Here is a 19,194-nt window from a genome sequence, read left to right as displayed (position 1 = left end):
TTCTAAATATCTCAGTGCAAGGATGCAAGTATTTTTAAAATATAGAAGATATTAACTCATGCAAGAAAACATAAAGCATGTTTAGTAACTAAAACCCTGTTTTGGCCCCAGTATAAGTCAAATGTTAACATGTTTACTCAACATAATTCAACATAATTAGCATCCAAAAAAATATCTGGGGAATTTATGTACTGCACTGCAGACAAACACACATACCAACATCTACAACAGTCTACAGTCTGTTATCAGTCTTGATCTGACTGTTTACCGAAGGGAAGGGTTTGTACTTGTTCAGTTAAGTCAAGGATGACAAGAAGACTTTTCCATGCACACCAGGACAACATATACGAAAACTGCCTCTTATCAAAGTGCAAGGATTTTACTAAAAGTCAACTGAAGAAATTTAGGAATTTTCTGATCATCAAGACAGGTACAGTACATACCCTTTATAAAATCGTAAACTATTTTTATAAACTCAGCCATCTATACAACCTTATTCGATAGTATGTAATTTATTTGCCAAAAAACTAGATTCAAAATGCTAGATTACAACATTGGCTTACTGAATGTTCATATTACATATATTTATTTTTTTTTCTACATAAACCAGTCATTAGTAGTTTGTTATTGAGTGAACTTGGAATGAATATTTATTATGGAGTGAAAAAGCAGTGGCAGAGTAGTTTCATTGTATTGATATTTTCTTGAGAATGAAACATTCTAGACTTAAAGAAATGTTTAGACAGAAAAAAACAAACATCTTATTGAATTTTATTTTAGAATGGAGGTAAAAGTGTATGTCGAAGGAGTTCAGCGCATAGTTTGTGGAGTCACTGAGAAAACAACATGTCAGGAGGTGGTCGTCGCTTTAGCCCGGGCACTTGGTAAGTAAATGTCTGGGCCAACATCTCAGAGCTAATAATTTCATAAAACAACTGCTAAGTAACAATAAAACTATTGTCAAAAACATGGAAACGAAGAAAACATTCAGTTAGTCTTCAGGTATTTACTAAAAATACTGAACATTTTTAAGAAGGTCAAATGCTTTTAAAGGCCTTAAAGGGATAGTTGACCCAAAAATGAAAATTCTGTCATTAATTACTCACCCTCATGTCGTTCCAAGCCTGTAAGACCTTCATTCATCTTCAGAACACAAATTAAGATAGTATTGATGAAATCCGAGAGCTCTCTAACCCTTCAGAGACAGAAAGGGTCCTACCACATTTAAGGTCCAGATGGATACCAAGAACGTTGACAAAATAGTCCATGTGACATCAGTGGTTCAATCTTAATTTTATGAAGCTACGAGAATACCCTTGCTGTCTATCGAGGGTCAGAAAGCTCTCAGATTTCATCAAAAATATCTTAATTTGTGTTCTGAAGATGAATGAAGGTTTTAAGGATTTGGAATGACATAACAGTGAGTAATTAATGACAGAATTTTTATTTTTGGGTGAACTATCCCTTTAAAGGGATGAAAATTCATCATGATTTACTCAACCTCATGTTGTCCCAAACCTGTACAACTTTATTTACTTGTGAAACATATCAAAATATTTTGAAAAATGTCTGGTTTTTTTTGTCCAAACGATGAAAGTCCATTTTGTTTTGGACTACACTGACTTCCACTGGACAAAAACAGTTCATATCAAAATATCTTTGAGTTCCACAGAGGAAGAGTCATTTAATTTAGGAATTAAATAAAGCTGAGTAAACTAGTTAATGTTCTGGTTAAAAAAAAATAATGTTCTGACTTTCCAAAAGGCCAAATCCCTGAGAATATTAAAGTAGTTTGCTTATTCTAACTTACACTATTCTGGACTATGTTTCTATTCTGGACCTTTGTATTGCTAGCACTTCATGTGTTATTCTGTCATTAATTATTCACTCTCATGTCGTTCCAAACCTGTAAGACCTTTGTTCATCTTCAGAGCACAAATTAAAATATTTTTAATGAAATCCAAGAGCTTTCTGACCCTCCATATACAGCAATGTAACTGAAATGTTCTCAGACCCAAAAACACAGTAAGGACACTGTTAAAATAGTCCATGTGACATCAGTGGTCCAACCGTAATTCTCAGATGCAACGAGAATGCTTTTTGTGCACAAAGAAAACAAAAATAATGACTTTAACAATTCTTCTCCTCCAAATCATATATTTGAATACATGTGCGTTCCTCTGCACGTAAACAAGTAAACAGTGCATGCATGTTCTACGCGTTGTTTACGTGCAGAGGTACTTACTCTCGATAATAGTGGAAGACGTGATTTGGAGGCGAAGAATTCTTGAAAAAAAGTTTTTGTTTTTTTTGCACACAAAAAGTATTCTCAGCTTCTGAAAATTATGATTGAACCACTAATGTCACATTTTAACAATGTCCTTACTATGTTTCTGGGACTGGGAACATTTCAGCATTACTGTCTATGCAGGGTCAGAAAGCTCTCGGATTTCATCAAAAATATCTTAATTTGTGTTTCAAAGATGAAAGAAGGTCTTACGGTTTAGAACGACCTGAGGGTGAATAATTAATGACAGAATTTTAATTTTTGGGTGAACTATCCCTTAATATAAAATAATACATGGCTGCATTATCTGTATCATTATCTGTATTTGTCCCAAAAATATCACTTTGAATGTTGTTCTCTCTTAGGTCGCACTGGTCGATACACTCTGAGAGAAAAATTCAAGGAATATGAACGTAATGTGACTCCAGATGAACGTCTCTTAGAGTCCTTAGAGAAATATGGTGAGCAAGCTAAGGAGGTGCAGCTCACTTTGAAGCACATCGGCCCATCCCTCGGGGAAGAAACAAACCAGCCCAAAGCCCAAATGAGGCGAGCGGAGGGGACAGGGAGAGCCCGGAGAGGCAGTGGGGCAATTGCCCAACACCGCCAGAGCCTCCCACCGCTATCACGCCTCTGCCTGCACTCCGAGCCACCGCCCGAGGAACCAAAGAGACCCAAACGGAAGTCGCTAACACTAATGGAAGAAGCATGGGGCTGGTTGGAAAACTTGGGCAGAGGCGGGAGGCAGCAATCAGGACGAGATAAGGGGAAAGAGGAGGGCAATAAAGGAAATGGGCTCTCAGATAACACGTCTCTCAAACCAACCAAAACTTCCCCGTCCACTGGGATGCCGCAGGCAAGAGACAAAAAAGACAAAAATAGAGTTGTGCCACATCAGCCTTTGATCAGTTGCCTTGGGAACCGTGGGAGATGCACTGATGAGAGTGCTGTATGTGAAGGACTAGAGGAAGAGAAACAGAAAGCCACAGAGGACATGAAAACCATAAGTCCGGTGATTCCTCTGGTCCAACCGATCCAAAAAGAGACAGAGAGTCAGGAGATTGTAGAGTTAAGAAGACTAGTTGTCCAACAACAGGCCGGTCTGCAAGAACTAAAGCAGAAAATAGAGTCGGCAGACCAGTTGATCCTTGAGCTTGAGCAACAAGCTACCAGGGAGGTTTCCGACCAGCCGTCGGAGGAAGAGGAGCAGCTCAATTTCTGGCTCAATGAGCTCAAAGCAGAAGAAGTCTTTGAGAAAGACCTTCAAAAGCAGTTCCTTCAGATAAAAGAGGAAGCCGCTGACTGCAAAGCTAAACTAGAAGAGTACAAACAAAAACTGCAAACGATGGACTTGAGAAACTCACAGCACCCTGAAAACATCCAAGCAGATGCACTAAAACCTGCCCAAACAAGCGTCAAACAAATACGGATCTCAGCAGATGGATCCCATGGAGATGCTGGAACAAAAAGGGTGGTCACAACGCTGGAGTCCAAACTCCCGTATGTGCTTGTTTCAGCAAACCAAATATCAAATCCTCCTCTAAGCGGACCAGAAGATCTGAGGGAATGGTGGACGCGATGGTCTCAGAGACAGAATCCAACATCGGTGACAAAACCCAAGATTGTTCACCGCTCTGAAATCACCATACAGTTGGGAAGCACCAGAGTTTAAGTACCCTGAAACTTCTAGACCAGCTTTCTTTTAGGTTTTATGGATACCTCATTCATTTTTAAAGGGTTAGTTCATCAAAAAAATGAAAATTATGTCATTAATTACCCTCATGTCATTCCAAACCCTTAAGACCGTTCATCGTTCAGTAAGAGTCCTACCATGGTTAGGGAACAGAAACGTAGTAAGGACATCGTTAAGATAGTCCATGTGACATCAGTGGTTCAACCGTAATTTTATGTAACTACAAGAATACTTTTTGTGCGCAAATTAACTACTTTATTCAACAATTCTTCTTCTCCACACCACAGTAGGCAACATTACTGAGAGTACCAAGACCATTACTTTTCCTCTCATTCCTTTGCTTGTAAAACAAGGCTCAGTGCATGCTTCGTGGTACCCACATTAATGGTGACAGACTGTCCCAGTAGAATAAATCGTTGAATGAAGTTATTTTTGTTTTTCCGCACAAAAAGTTGTAGCTTCGTAAAATTACGGTTGAACCCAGTAGGATTGGATCCACATCTAGGGGGTGGAGATAGGTAGGTTTAAGGATATGTAAGGTGGGAGGAGTTGGATCTGTATCCAACCTTGCCCCCTAGATCTTGTGTCCTGAAGTGAGGACCATCTCGCTGAACCACTGATATCACATGGACTATTTTAACAATGTCCTTACTGCATTTCTGTGCCTTGACCATGGCCTAAGATCCTTGCTGTCTAAGATGAACGAAAGTCCTACGGTTTTGGAACAACATGAGGGTGAGTTATTAATGACAGAATTTTTTATTTTTGAGCAAACTATTCCTTTAAGTGTGCGAAGACATGAAAGTGATGTTTAAAGGTTCTGTACAGTGCTTTGCTGATAAAAATTAAACATAATACGCCTTTGATTCTCATAAAATGTTTATTGAATTGTTTCATTCAAGACCATTAACAAAAGTATATAGGAGAACCTTAAGGTTCAACACAAACCCAGGGTGCTCCAAAGAATATTCATGACAGTAACAGCTCCATTTGTCTTAAGAAGCACTGCAAATAGCCTCTATCCACATAATCAAATTTCTTTGCACGTTTTTAAATTTTACTTATTACATGTCCCCCATTTCTCATGTTCTGCACAAATCCGCTCATTTTATTTAGGTTTTCAAAAAGTCCACCCAAGTAAAAGCACACATTACATAGAGTATATTTCAACCCACAGGTATGGGGGGATGCACACCAGTATTCTCTACTTGGGAAACAAACAAAAAAAAAAGCCACCCTACACTTGCTCTTATATTTTGGTGGCTGTTTGAGGATAGAGACACCAATTTTTTTTTTCTTTGAATTTTTATGTTTTGTTTGTTTTTAGGCACCTTTTTCCTTTATTAATTTATTCATTAGCAGACATTAAATAGAACTCAAAGGAAAAAAAAGAAAAGTACATGTGCAAAGAAAGAGAGCTATATAAAAAGGACCGCAGGCTACAAGATGCCATTAGGAATTCTGCACTTGCCCATAAACAAATTGAGCTTGTGAAATCAGGACAGGAATTAAAAAAGGCTCCTTTAATTTGAAAATAATCAAAAATAGTAATTTACACATCAAAAACCATACACAAGCAGGTTCCGAGCGCAGAGAAAATTTATTAAGTTTTCAGATCCATGTTAAAACCTATGGAATTGGTATGGAAAAGGTGAGTGAAAAGAACCTTAGTCATATTTTATTTCTCAGCAGAAAGAGCCCAGCAATACCTCGACTTCACCTGGGTGAGAAACTCAACATGGGAATTCAAGTGATACAGGAAGAATAAAGTATATATAACGGAGGTCAAAATACAGACAGGCAAAGCTACTCTAAAACAATAATTCACTCACACAGCAGCAGGTGCAGAATTCCTGGCATTTCGATTTCAGCAGAAACGAAAAAAATGGGCCGAACAGTTCCCACATCTCCATCTGAAGATGTGAAAACTACAAACCCCTTATTTCCCCTCATTTCCTCTGCATAACCTTACAAGTTAACTTTTCCCAAACATGTGATGCATACCACACGCACACACTCATACAACACGAGGGGTTCTGCTCGAATTACAACCACACAAAAATGTCACACATACAATGAAGACAATGAGATGAGATTTTTTTTTTTGCAAGGGATCCTGTGACAAAGGAAGGGACTTGTGTGTGCTAATTTTCAAGTCTTGATGTGTTTGTTACTCTGTGAATTGTGTTTATGGGTGAGAGGGATAAAATGAGAGCGAGCGAGATAGACACACAAATCCCTTCCTCTGTCCTCTGTCTGATTGCTTTTCTTCAAGATGTTTCTTCCATAGTGGTGAGGAGGCGGAAGAGAGGGGCGAACAGTACTCAGTCAGTAACGCCAGGCTGGCGGGATTTCCTCTCAACATTGAAGCCCTGTAGGAACAAAACGTGTCAGTATCAAGACGTCACCATTGTTTTAGGCAAGTTTCATGTCTGAAAGTATTCTGTACTGTTTTAGAAGCAAAAATGCTAAACAGAAACGCAGTTTATTTTTACCTTTGAATTGTCTGGGCCACGAGGCTGTCTGATAATGACAAGACGGGGGGCATTGGTGTCATCAAGAGTGATGCTCTTCAAGCGATTGACCAGTCTGTCAGGTCGAGGTGTAGCTACTTGTTTTGGACCCTCACTGCGGTTTAAAAAAAAAAGAAGAGAAAATGGTAAGATTAAAAAGCAAACATGAATATTAAGATATTACTGAGCTGTTAAAGGGGACATCAGATGCCTATTTTCCACGAGTTGGTATGATTCTTTAGGGTCTTCATTAAATGTCTGCAAAATACTTTGGTTAAAATTCCTCAATGATCATGTAAAACAATTTTACCTTGTCAAAATCTGTTTATGGTGACGCATTTCAGTGCATGACTCTTTAAATGATAAAGAGCTACTGCTCACCCCCTCCCTCTCCCATTTTTTTGTGCGCGTGTATATTCGGTAACACGTTGCCATAAAAATAAAACTAATCCACTGCATTTTCAGTGGCTCTGATGTTGACTTTTACATCCAACTATGCTTAAATCAGAGATCTCACTTATGGTCTGAAGTTTTGCATGGTTTAAGAAAAACAAAACAACAACAAAAAAAAAAACCTGAAAAAAAGATTTGCAAAACCACTCTGAAGTCTCGAACTGAATCAAATGATTTGCGAACCTGCACCAAATTAAAAAATTCAAATTCAAGCACTTTTCTAGTAACTCTTCGGGAATATTTCTGCTTTCAAGGGTATTCCAGACCTTAAATTTTAAAATTCAAATTCAAGTACTTCTAGCACTTTAAGCACCTTGTACGAACCCTGCACAAACACCTGCATTGCTTATGAGACGATTTTGTTGCTACAGCTGCTCAAACACAGAAAATGGCCGTCAGCGTACAACTGGCTGAGGGGGCCTAGTCACGGATGGGACCTGAGCAGTATGACATCATATTGCTCAAATCAAAATGCTTGATAATTCAGACTGTTTAGGTTTTAAGGATTTAAAAGAAAAAAAAAAAAAAAAAAAAAAAAAAAAAAGTGAATGCATTTTTGTAATTGTAGGGTGGTTGTGTCCACACAATTTATATGCACACACCACATTAAAGTGAATTTTGCATCTGATGTCCTCTTTAAATATTTTATATTACACATAGTCTTACCTGACTCTGCGAACATTGCAGGCACTGCATTTGCCTGTGCGTTGGTTCAGGATGACTGAAAACTCCACTTCATCACCAGCCTGGAGCTCCAGACCATCCTGCACCTCCTTAACATGGAAAAACAGCTTCTTGCTCTCACCAACTTCGTATGTAATGAAACCAAACTGGAGAGAAGAAAAAAAATTTTTTTTGTCAGTGTCTTACAGCAGAGCTCAATATCTGTGACCTCAGGATCAGCAGATGCAACAAAACTATTTTAGCACTTTCTTGCATCATTAGTTTACCTGATCTTTGACGCACTCCACCAGGGCTCTACGCTGAGGCACAATGTTGCAGGCCATCTTTTGTCCTGTCTGGGCCACTGTACACAACTGAAACTTCACCATCTCACCCTTTTGCAGGCAGTCACCTTTATTAGCCATACCAACGATGCCAAATGGATAACTCTGACCCTTATTGGCTCCTGGTGAAGTGTTTGAGCAGAAAACAGTAGTTAATTACAAATGAGAGGGGTTCATAGTTTCAAACACAATTACAAATTACTCTTAATGGATTTTAAAAGGACCACGCTTGTCACTCACCTTCCTCTGTGATCTCAATAAGGCCTTGATAATCAGTCTGAGAGGGGTCCACACTGCGCAAGGGCCGAACAACTTTCCCCAGGAACACTGTAGTACTCACATCTTCTCCTACTCCATTCACTGACAAAAAAAAGGTTGTGTTACTAATGTAAACCAATTACTAAACATGCAAGACCTTCGTTTCATCTTCAAAACACAAAATAAGATATTTTTTATGAAATCTGAGAACTTTCTGACCCTGCATAGACGGCAGCGCAACTACCATGTTCAAGGCCCAGAAAAGTAGTAAGAACATTGTTAAAATACTCCATGAGACATTTCTTCAAAAATATCCTAATCTGTGTTCTGAAGATGAACAAAGGTCTTACGGGTTTGGAACGACATGTAGGTTAGTAATTAATGACAATTTTCATTTTTGGGCGAAATGACACTTGATTGTATTAATGACAAACCAATAAAAAAAATCTCTCTAACATACCAGCTGCAACTTTGGTGACCTTCTCAGCACTGATTTTATTTCCTTTGCCCTTGGACAGAGTGTACTCCACTGTATCCCCCAGGTCCATGTTATCCACATCCCCACATACCTCACTGCACACAATTTCAGAGCAAACCATGACAACCAAACCACAACAACAAAAACAACTATGAGTCAATACCATCAAGGAGAAACTTTTATTACCTGTAGTGGAAGAAGATCTCCTGATCATGATTGGCTGTTTCTATGAAGCCAAAGTTATCTTTCAGTGTTGCTATGTATCCCAGAAGCCTCTTGGTGCCAACAGCACGATTAAGGATCTTGAGGGACACAGCACTTTGCTGTCCAGTGCGTTTCACCTCACTGATGGAGAACTCCACCTAGTGGAGACATGAGGGTTTACATTAAAAAATTATTGGGTTGAAAAATTTAGCAAGCATAACTAACACTGAGCCACAGAGTCAGACTAATGTACCTTGTCTCCAAGCTGTGGGTAAGCACCTCCCTCCAGGTCTTTAATATAGTAGGGAAGAGTGTTCTTCACACCACTGTCTTCATACGCAATCAATCCTTCCTCTGCATCCTGCTGATGACACAAAACATTCACATAAGAACCAACAACATATCCAGAACTCAGATGAACTCCGATGCACAATTTTTGAAAATGAAAACACTGTGTACACCCTCAAGTTTAAGTACAGAAATTAGGTCTAGTGGTGAACTAATTTTTTTTTATTTTTCGATTAGTGTCAGAGGTGAAGATCAGTTTCAACTCCTCAAAGCACAGATACCTGAGGACCATGTAAACAAGACTGTGTCTATGAATAGCAGCCATAAATTTTACAACTCCTAGCTTTGCCTTATAGAATAAATATCCAAAAGTGCAAAGCATGGGGAAAATGTGTATTCACACAATGAGTAAATAAAGAAACTCAAACATTTAATGCGTCACAATATTTAGCCATCATGCACACACCAACACAAGGGGTAAAACTGCTCCTGTACAGTTTGTCACCCACAATTTGGTACATATGTGCCATGGTTAAAATGTGTACAAACTGTGTGGTTTTCATTTTAAACAATTGCGTGAGTGACTCATAAACTGAACTGTTATACCCCTCACACAAGAATGCACACACTGAGTGGCACAGCTTGGTTGAGTTGGTATGGTTATGAGGTTAACATGTCTGTATGATTTAAAGCTGTTAAATCAATCTCAGCTCATGCCAACAGGCCTCATAACCAAACAAACAGTCATGGACATACAGATCAAACTGACCTTTTCAACTTTACCCTTAAAAAGAGAAATACGGCAGATTAACTACATCCGTGATGTATTTTAACCAGTGAGAAAATGTTTGGATTGGAGGTGAACATAATTATTATATTGTTACTATACTACTCAAAATTACAGCAAGTTAAATCTCATTCTGGGTACTTCAACAATATGCCCCCAGTATGTTAAAGATCATTTTGTCAGAACAGAAATTTCCGACAGCATGATTGAAGTCTACACTGTGGAGGAGAGGCAGCATGCAGAAAACAGCAGCCTACCTTGTCTTTTTTCTAATGAAGACGAGCAAAACAAAGAAAAGAAAAAAGGAACAACAAAAAAAGAAGGTCAGACAAAAGATGATAGCATTTAATAGCACCTCAAAGCTTGTGTCAAAAGAGGGAGACAAGCAGATATCGGATATAAAAGTTGGAAAGCAGAATCAAAAATAAATACTGAGCAACAAAATTTCCTCCATTTTAAAAGTCCCTCTTAATTATGCACTAACTGTCAAAAGTTTGGAGGTCACTACAATTTTTTTCTCCTCAAAGACACTGATTTGATCAAATGACAGTAAAAACAATGTTACAAAATATTTCTATTTAAAATAAATACTGAATCCTGAGAAAAAAAAAAAGCATCACCATCTCCACAAAAATATTAAGTAGTTTTATTGCGGTCAACATTGATAAGAAATGTTTCTTGAGCATCAAATCAATATATAAGAATGTTTCTGAAGGATCACTGACTCTAAAGTCTAGAGTAATGGCTGTTGAAAATTTAGCTGCGCCATCATAAGTCGTTTAATTGTAAAACCAAATATAAAAGTGTTTTAAAATGGTCACAATATTATAGTTTTACTGTAATTTGTATCAAATAAATGCGGCCTTGGTGAGCATAAGAAACTCCTTATGCTCACCAACCCCAAACTTTTGAACAGTAGTGTAGATTCAGGAAGTCAAGAGTTAGTCTACCTTTTCTTTGGCCTTGCTGGGACTGGAGTTCTTGTTGGTGGTAGCAGGCATGGCTTCTTTCTCTACCACCCCCATAAAACGCAGCTCAGATTGAGTGTGGAACGACACTGTGCCCTTGGGCAGCTTTTTGATCCTCACGGCATGGTTCCTTTGGGCTGACAGCATGTCCTGATAGATAAAAGAGGGGATATTTTAAAGCTAGTCAATGTAAGACCACAATTACAATTTACATTTGCCTATGCTTTGTGTACATTTAAAGCAGTTGACCATTCTGGGTTTTTCCAATGGCTGATTCAGCCAGCAAACAAGAGCTGAGACAGAAACACTATAGTGGTTCTGGTGTTGTGAAATTTGGAAACTCACAGGGACAACAGTGAATTCCACTTCATCAGAAATGTGCAGTTGGCTCTCTTCCAGAACCTCGCTGAAATGGAAGAACATTCGGGCATCACGGTCCACACATTTAATGAAGCCAAAACCATCCCGCATGGCAGCTATCACACCCTGCACGAAAAGAGAGCTAACATTAACAAAAAATAAAAACAATCTGCAAGTAACCACAAGGACAAAATTCTGCAGTCGCACCATTTCGCGGGTCTCCTTTGTGAAATGAAAGGTGTCAGGGAGGATGTCGATATTTGTCGCTCTCTCCAGTTTGTCCCGACGGTCGGTGGATATATTGAACTGGACATGGTCGCCCTCCAGCAGCGTCACTTTGGACTTGGTGTCCTTCTCCCCCGAATAGCAGCTCTTTGTCAGTGAAATTAATTCTGGCACTGATTCGCCCAGGCAGCGGGTCGTTCTGAGAGAGACAAATGGAGTCTTATTCGATTTAACATGCAAGCAGAATCTATATGGTAATGTTATCGAGGGAGTCTGGGAAGACTAATGGCAAGAGCTGATTCACAAACCTGATTCTTGGTGGGGACCTTGGGAATAACCTTGGTGACAGTACCCTCGAAGGTCTCAATACTGATGTCCTCAAATATAACAGTGCCCTGAGGCAACAGTCTCACATCTGTGGCCACTTCCTTGCCCTATGAGAGACACACAGAAAAAAAACCAAAGGTCAATGGAACATAAATACAGATATTTTGCTCTTAAAGAGATTCCAATTGCTTACATTTCTTTCTTTAATGGTGAATTCCACATCATCTCCAGCTTGTAGAGCCTCCAGATCTCCTTTAAACTCACTGTAGTGGAAGAAGATCTCCTTCACAACATCCCCTCTTTCAATGAATCCAAAGGCCTCCTGCAAGACACAATTACAGGTTTGAAATTAGCAAAACTTTACTAAAAAGTACACATTTGAAAATATATTTGGAAAAAAAAATTAGCACTCAAAAACACTTTAAAATTAAAAATTTCACATTCTATTTTTGAACTTTAGAATAGTAAATAATTTGCAGCTACATTCTTAATTACAAGTTATTGCAATATTTAAATTAAAAATTTTGAAAATATACCATTTAGCTTTAAATAGGTTATTGCTAAACCCACACAACTTCCTTTATTGACTACTCTAGCTGAATGCCGAGATAAGAGAATTCTTTTGCCATTCTCCTCCTCACCAGAGGGCAAGAGATCACTATTCCTCAGTATAGTGTCTGCAGAAAAGCATTTTTGAATTAGATCCTTACCTTGGTAGCACAAACAACTCCCTGACATCTTGACTGTTTCTTCTTTACCAATACAATGTTGTGAGCACTAACAGCACCAGTACTGAAACAAACAAAAAAAAACCATTTCAACATGCAAAAAATGTTACTTTTCTGAAATTATACCCATTTCAATCAGACATTATAGAAATCAACTTACTGCTTGTTGGTCTCCATATAAAAACTGACTTTATCTCCAGTATCTAAAGTAACATTTCCTTCAACATCCTCAGGGGTGTAGGTCAAATAAAACACTTCCTGTGAGAAGATTCAAACCACAAACACTTTCAGAAATAGCAACTGCCACAATTAGTGTGCCATGTGACTATGATGATATTTCGTAAATTTCCTACCGTAAATATATAAAAATTTTCTTTTTGATTGGTGATATGCATTGCTAAGAACTTCATTTGGACAACTTTAAAGGCAATTTTCTCAATATTTAGATTTCTCTGCACCCTCAGATTCCAAATTTTCAAATAGTTTTTTTGGCCAAATACTGTCCTATCCTAACAAACCATTCATCAGTGGAAACCTTATTTATTTCAGATGATATATAAATCTCAGTTTCAAAAAAACTGATCCTTATGACTAGTTTTGTGGTCCAAAGTCACATATAAAGACCAGTTTATGAACCACAGCTGTTATTCAGCTTGGTTAGATGTTAAAGATGTGACACAAAATGGTCTCAAAAAGGGTAAGGAAGACAAGCAAATGTGTCTAAAATGTATAGGAAATTCTACAAATGAGAAGAAATGACACTCACCCCATTCCTCTCATAACACACACTGCCTGTGGGCACTTGGCCCGGTGCAGATTTCCCATCCAAGTGAGAAGGGATAGCTGACACTACCTGAAAAAAGGGGACGTGCACACAGACAAGACTAGGTTAGAGGCTGCATTGATGGGGGACAGGATCAACTAACCATTTTTGATTGCTAAAGAGAAGCTCTTTGAACACAGATGTGCAGCATGTATTGAACTAAAGAAAGATTATAAAAAAAATGCATTGAAGTGCAATTTGACTTGTACATCTGAATTCAAGGAACTAGTCATAAATTCAGTATTTAAGTACATGAATGACAGACTCTGATATTGAGAACAAATTAAGATTTATTTCTCTCATAACCGTATATTAAATGAAGATGAAAAGTTCTCCCAACAAGACCACAAAACACAAAGACAATCAAGCTCATTGTGAACCCACACAAAACGAAGCATTAGCATCAGGTTAAGAGGATTGCTATGCTATTCCTAATAACTGAAACCAGTGATTTATGCGTTTTCCAGGTCAATATGGATTAAAAATGAGCTCGAAAACCCAACAATGACGGACATTAATGGGACAAGGACAATAAAACACGAAAGTAAAATGTGTTCCTTAACTGGATGAATAAAACCATGCAGCACAGTTAAAGGAGAGGCGTGCAAGTCAGCCCCCACCTGCCCAGAAATTCGTTCTTCTGGCAACATTTCTGCCTTGATTTTTACCAGCTTCACCGCAATTGGTTTGCCAGTGCGTCTATCAGACGACACCTCAAACTCCACATCATCTGAAAAGTGGACGACAGACAAAACATAGAAGTCAGTTCCTGCATTAACATACATGTTAAGAGTGTTTTCAGTAGCCAAAAATGGCATTACATTGTTTATTTTCCTTGAAACAGATTAATCCATCCGTTTTAATAAAGCAGTTCAAAATGTTGGTTCAATGACTTGTCTGGATCAGAAACACACTCGCTGATTTGCTGGTACTGAACTTGACCAAAAACATTATCATCAAAAGGCTAAATATGTAATTTTTCCAGTTACACCGTTCAGCTGCTCATACCTCCGATCTTAAGCTCCTGCAGGTTGCCGTTGTACTGAGAGCAGTGGAAGAAGAGGCGGGCCTGTCTCTCAGAGCACTGAATGAAGCCGTATGATGCTAGCAGCTTTTCAACCACTCCGGTCTCACGAATTCCCATGCTCGTTCCATTGGCAAAGCCACCATGGCCATTATTATGCAGCAGACTGGGGTCAAAACTCATCTATGGAGAAATAAGACATAGGGTAAGTTAAAAATGCACTTGCTCAATTTTTGACCTTTAGCATTCTCCACATATCCAGCCACTCCACAACAGATCAGAACGTAAGTGTGGAAATGGTAAAATGGGATGAAACTGGATTTTAAATGCTGCAAGTATTTGCGACTATGAAAAAGAACAATTTGAAGAGGGGAAGCATTGTCCTAGTAATTTGTTGTGGCATGTAGGGTTAAGTTTCTGTTCTCCATTTAGTCTGTTCGAACTGGTTCCCTGATCAAGTAGATCAAAATACTAAGGAACACACAAAATGAAAGTACAATCTGTTTCATATTAAACCTAGAAACTAAAATTTAATTTCATGCATTTAATCCACTTCACACTGACTTATACTCACACTGAATTATATATTAGAGAATACACACAAACCCGTTACCACATTCAAAAGTTAGAACTGGGTCTTTTGAGGAAAATCAAGTGAACCGTACGTAAACGGTCAGGCAGGCATATGGTCAAAAGTTAGACAAATCAAAAACATTTTAGGTCCCCAAAAAGCTTTGTAAAGTCAAAAGCTTTACAACTCCTCAAGCATGCGGTTACAGTGTCAGGTATTCTTTGCCAGTGAGGACATCAAGTCGGCACACACTGTCCTATCATGCCCACTTACAGATCGCTGATACAAGGGGGTCCGCTTTTGCTTTTTGCCCCCTGATGTGCGAGAGACATGGCATGACACTGAGGCAGAGCGGGGGATTGGCTGGCTTGAGGTGGAGGGGGTGGGGGCAGCAACAGGGGTATCAGAGGCCTCCATCTTCAGGTGAAGGTAAGGGGTGGTGGGACACTGAGGGAGGGATAAGGGGGGAGTGGATATTTGAAAATAAAAACACTAGCTAACGAAGGATCACCAAACAGGAAGAGCCAATAGATGGCATTAAAACAACCCTACTGAGAAGTTCAATTCTGTAATAAAATAAATAAATAAATAAACTGCAAGAAATGAAACATGTCAAAAAGGCTATCATACCACTGATGACCTACATAGGGTTTAAAAAAAAAAAAGAAGCTGAGGGATCAAAATACACTCCTTATGCATTTTTAAGGTTCTAGTCATTACTAGCAGGTAGCTGCAAATATGCAATTTGAAATGTGAGAAGAGCTTTCTGGACTGACAAATCTAGTACAAAAAGTACAAAAACCCTAAACAAATCAGATATGTGCTTTCGGATTCAGTGTCCAGAACTGATATTTAAGACACGTTAAAATGGTTGGCGTCTAATTTACAGGAACATTTAAACCCATAGAAGCTACAAACAAGCTTGGCTAAAAGTAGTGATATGGCAAGTTTGCTTGCTTTTTTTTTTAATCTTGACTTTTCTTTGAATAAAAGCATCCCAAAAGAAAAAAAAAAGAAAAAAAGACAAACGTAACGGACACACAGGACTGTCAATATACTCAACTAACAGATGAGCATATCCATTACAACAGCTGTACTATTACTACAGGTCACCAATATTATCTTTACACAGTGGTACATTCCAAAGCCATGCTATTACATGATTTAACTTTCACTACTCCATTCAAGGACAACCTTATGTTTTAGTGATGACTTGTGATAACTGTGAAATGTGTATTTAGAGAGGTTGCATTTTGCATTAAAGCATGTGAACCACTGGAATACTTGAGTAAACAATCATCTGTGAACCAAATAACTATCACAACACACTTAGTGTGAACAGGCCTTAAAGGGATAGTTTACCCAAAAAAGAAAATTCTGTCATTACTTACATCCTCATGTTGTTCCAAACCCATAAGATCTTCATTTCATCTTCAGAACACAAATTAAGATACTTTTGGATGAAATCTGAGAGCTTTAGACACAGACAGCAACAACTAAAACGTTCAAGGACCAGAAAGGCAGTAAGGACATCGTTAAAACAGTCCACGTGACATCACTGGTTCAACCCTAAATTTTATGAAGCAATGAGAAAACGTTTTCGTATCAAAAATAACGACTTTAACAATTTCTTTTCTTCTCGGTCAGTCAAAAACTTACTTATTAGGATCAAATAATCAATAATAAAGATCTTTTATAATGAGTACATTGAAAGCTTTGAAAATAACTATAAAAATCAAACACTGCATTTTTTCAGATATATGAAGTGGTAACCTTAACTATTTATTTAAAGATTTAACATTTGTTAATGGTCTAAAGCAAGCAAAAAAAAAAAAACACTAAAATAAAATAGCAGAATAAAATTCTGAAAATCTTTCAGACCTCCTTATATTTAGGTTTTCATAATCCATTTGAGAACAAAAAATATTCATGAATTAATAAATCTGTACATATAAAATTATTTAATTTAAAAGTGTTATGTTTGTGGTTTTCATTCACGCAAACTACAGCTTTTGACATTTAAATTAAAATGTATTTGTGATTTTATGACTCTTTTTTTTTTTTTTTTTTTAATTAGAAACACAACCTTAATGTTATTTGTGTATTTTTAATTTTATTACAAGTAGGCCAACAGCGCCCCCGTAAGTAAATAAAACACCTTACCGGACCAGAGGCAGTTGTTTATGCTAAAGCATGTGCTAGTAATGTTGACTCTTGCACACCTGACACATCATATGCGCTTTCTTACATTAAATGCTGCGATCCAAAACAGTGAATCTATCATTCAGGCAAACGTTTGCTTCAAGAATGACCACACTGCTGATGTGATCTTATCACTACAAGGCCTTGAGGACATACAAGTTATTGGTCTCATCGGCAAGGCATATCGACATCATTTTTCCATATCGGGCCGATACCTTTGTTTACATTTTAAACCATTATCGGCCGATTTTGATAAAGTTCCGATAATATCGTGTATCCCTAGTAATTACGCTGCTGTCTATGGACGGTCAGAAAGCTTTTGGATTACATCAAAAATATCTGAATTTGTTTTCTGAAGATGAATCAAGGTCTTACAGGTTTGGAACGACATGAGGGCGAATGTTCATTTTTGGGTGAACTATCCCTTTAAATCTACTTCTCCACCCTTTGCTAGGAGACATGCTTGAGGAAAATCAGAATGTGTTAGTTTGATGAAGCGACTAGGAATGGCACTACTAGACTACACGGGAACATCAAATGGTTAGATGACACAGACTCTGACCAGCCTCGACCACTGCGCCATTACATCCAAAGAGATACCAGCCTTTACACACCAATAAACGCTCTGATTCACTCAGCGTTAGACAAAGCCTAAAATCCATTTCCTCCAATCATACATGGTTCAACAGCAGCCGACTGAACAAACCAATCTATGCTCAGCCGCTATATCAGTCTATATCAGTTCTTGCCTCTCCACCTCTCGTTGCTGCTCATCTCTACGGCAAGTGATCGAGGCCAGCCTCTAAGCCTGGTGATCAGGATGATGGAGTAAAGGAACAGCGCAGAGAGGGGCGACAGTGGGTGTTTAATGAACGAGTCGAGTTCGGGAGAGTGGGGGACAGTGGGGTGGAGAGCGGATGGCGGGGCACTTACAGATCGGCCGTAGGGTGACAGGCTGAGCCCGACGGGCGAGGTGCTGTTCAGGTCAGCGCTAACGAACGCTGCAGGTGGCGACGCCGGCAAGGTAAACTCGACAAAACCTTTCCAGGGACTACCCATAATTCTCCCATACACAGTGGCCAAATCAACTACACCAGGGATTGATCGGATTAAGCTGTTTTCTGAGTCTAGATTTTATTTTTAAGTCAGCCGTTGTGTTGCAGCTCCTCCCTTCCCTCTCCCCTCTCCTTATGGTTACACACCCAACAAAACACCTCAGGATTTCTGCAAAGGTGAAGAAAGGAGGGAAGGGGTGAAAATAAACTAAGGGAGAGGCAACAAGAACAGCCAGTGAACAAAGCAGCACAGTAAGGTCAGTCGAGGGCTGTGGGGGAGTGTTCAGGTGAGGACCCTACAGACAACATGCAAGTGTCTCATCAGCACACAAAGTTGAGTCAAAGTCTACCAAATTCTTCTCAGCAGGGTTTAATTTTCTCACAAAAACATATCTGGACTAGTGTTGCCAAGCGTGCCAAAGAACAACTACATTTTCCCTGTCATGAGGTCACAAACTTCAAGTTTAATTTTCTTTCTGCTACATTATACATAAAGATCTGTGCTTGGGTAAACAATGAGCGAATTACAGCTGCACTAGATTTTAGAGTTCACATTCTGAATACAACAAATCCGATAAAATATGAGGGGGGAAAACTGTATCAGAGCTTCATTGGAATTAAAAAATTTAAAGGGACGGTTCACAACAAAATTCTGTCATTTACTCACCTGTTGTTCTAAATCCATAAGACTTTTAATCACCATCGGAAAAAATATTTTAGATATTTATTCTCACATCCTTTTTGTTAGTCCATTGATGAAAAAAATCTGTGTTTTGGAAGTCGGTTTGGAACAACATGAGGGTGAAGATTTTCATTTTTGTGTGAACCATCCCTTTAATTCTCAATTTCTGTTCCAGAACCTACTGAGCTGCCTACCTAGGCAGCATTTTAACCAATCAATCAATCAAATCACAGGAAACAGAGAAGTGGGGAGAAAAAAAAA

At 38.5% G+C, this 19,194-nt stretch overlaps 2 protein-coding genes across 2 annotated transcripts; one reads left to right on the top strand and one right to left on the bottom strand.

Annotated features, from left to right (window-relative positions):
- The first annotated feature begins 310 nt into the window (after positions 1 to 310).
- rassf11 (Ras association domain family member 11) lies at positions 311 to 4,670 on the top strand. Its single transcript, XM_051116612.1, has 3 exons — positions 311 to 430; positions 781 to 884; positions 2,653 to 4,670. The coding sequence occupies exons 2-3, from the start codon at positions 782 to 784 to the stop codon at positions 3,957 to 3,959; spliced, it is 1,410 nt and encodes a 469-aa protein (XP_050972569.1). The 5' UTR covers positions 311 to 430; position 781; the 3' UTR covers positions 3,960 to 4,670.
- Positions 4,671 to 5,193: 523 nt separating this feature from the next.
- csde1 (cold shock domain containing E1, RNA-binding) lies at positions 5,194 to 15,426 on the bottom strand. Its single transcript, XM_051116611.1, is given in 20 exon segments — positions 5,194 to 6,352; positions 6,476 to 6,608; positions 7,613 to 7,776; positions 7,897 to 8,075; positions 8,194 to 8,313; positions 8,672 to 8,784; positions 8,876 to 9,051; positions 9,147 to 9,254; positions 10,919 to 11,086; positions 11,282 to 11,422; positions 11,504 to 11,656; positions 11,658 to 11,720; positions 11,830 to 11,955; positions 12,042 to 12,170; positions 12,559 to 12,640; positions 12,737 to 12,834; positions 13,343 to 13,429; positions 14,020 to 14,129; positions 14,408 to 14,606; positions 15,268 to 15,426. Coding segments are annotated over 20 exon segments (2,541 nt in total). The 5' UTR covers positions 15,412 to 15,426; the 3' UTR covers positions 5,194 to 6,304.
- Between the last annotated feature and the right edge of the window lie 3,768 nt (positions 15,427 to 19,194).

The sequence above is a fragment of the Labeo rohita genome, chromosome 8 (genome assembly GCF_022985175.1).
Source record: "Labeo rohita strain BAU-BD-2019 chromosome 8, IGBB_LRoh.1.0, whole genome shotgun sequence".
NCBI lineage: Eukaryota > Metazoa > Chordata > Actinopteri > Cypriniformes > Cyprinidae > Labeo > Labeo rohita.
This window is presented reverse-complemented; position numbering and strand designations above follow the sequence as displayed.

What these genes read in the sequence shown, in the direction of transcription:
- rassf11 (XM_051116612.1), top strand. Translation starts at nt 782, where the DNA reads ATGGAGGTAAAAGTGTATGTCGAAGGAGTTCAGCGCATAGTTTGTGGA. An exon ending in CGCTTTAGCCCGGGCACTTG is followed by an intron (nt 885 to 2,652) that starts GTAAGTAAATGT and finishes GTTCTCTCTTAG; the next exon opens with GTCGCACTGGTCGATACACT.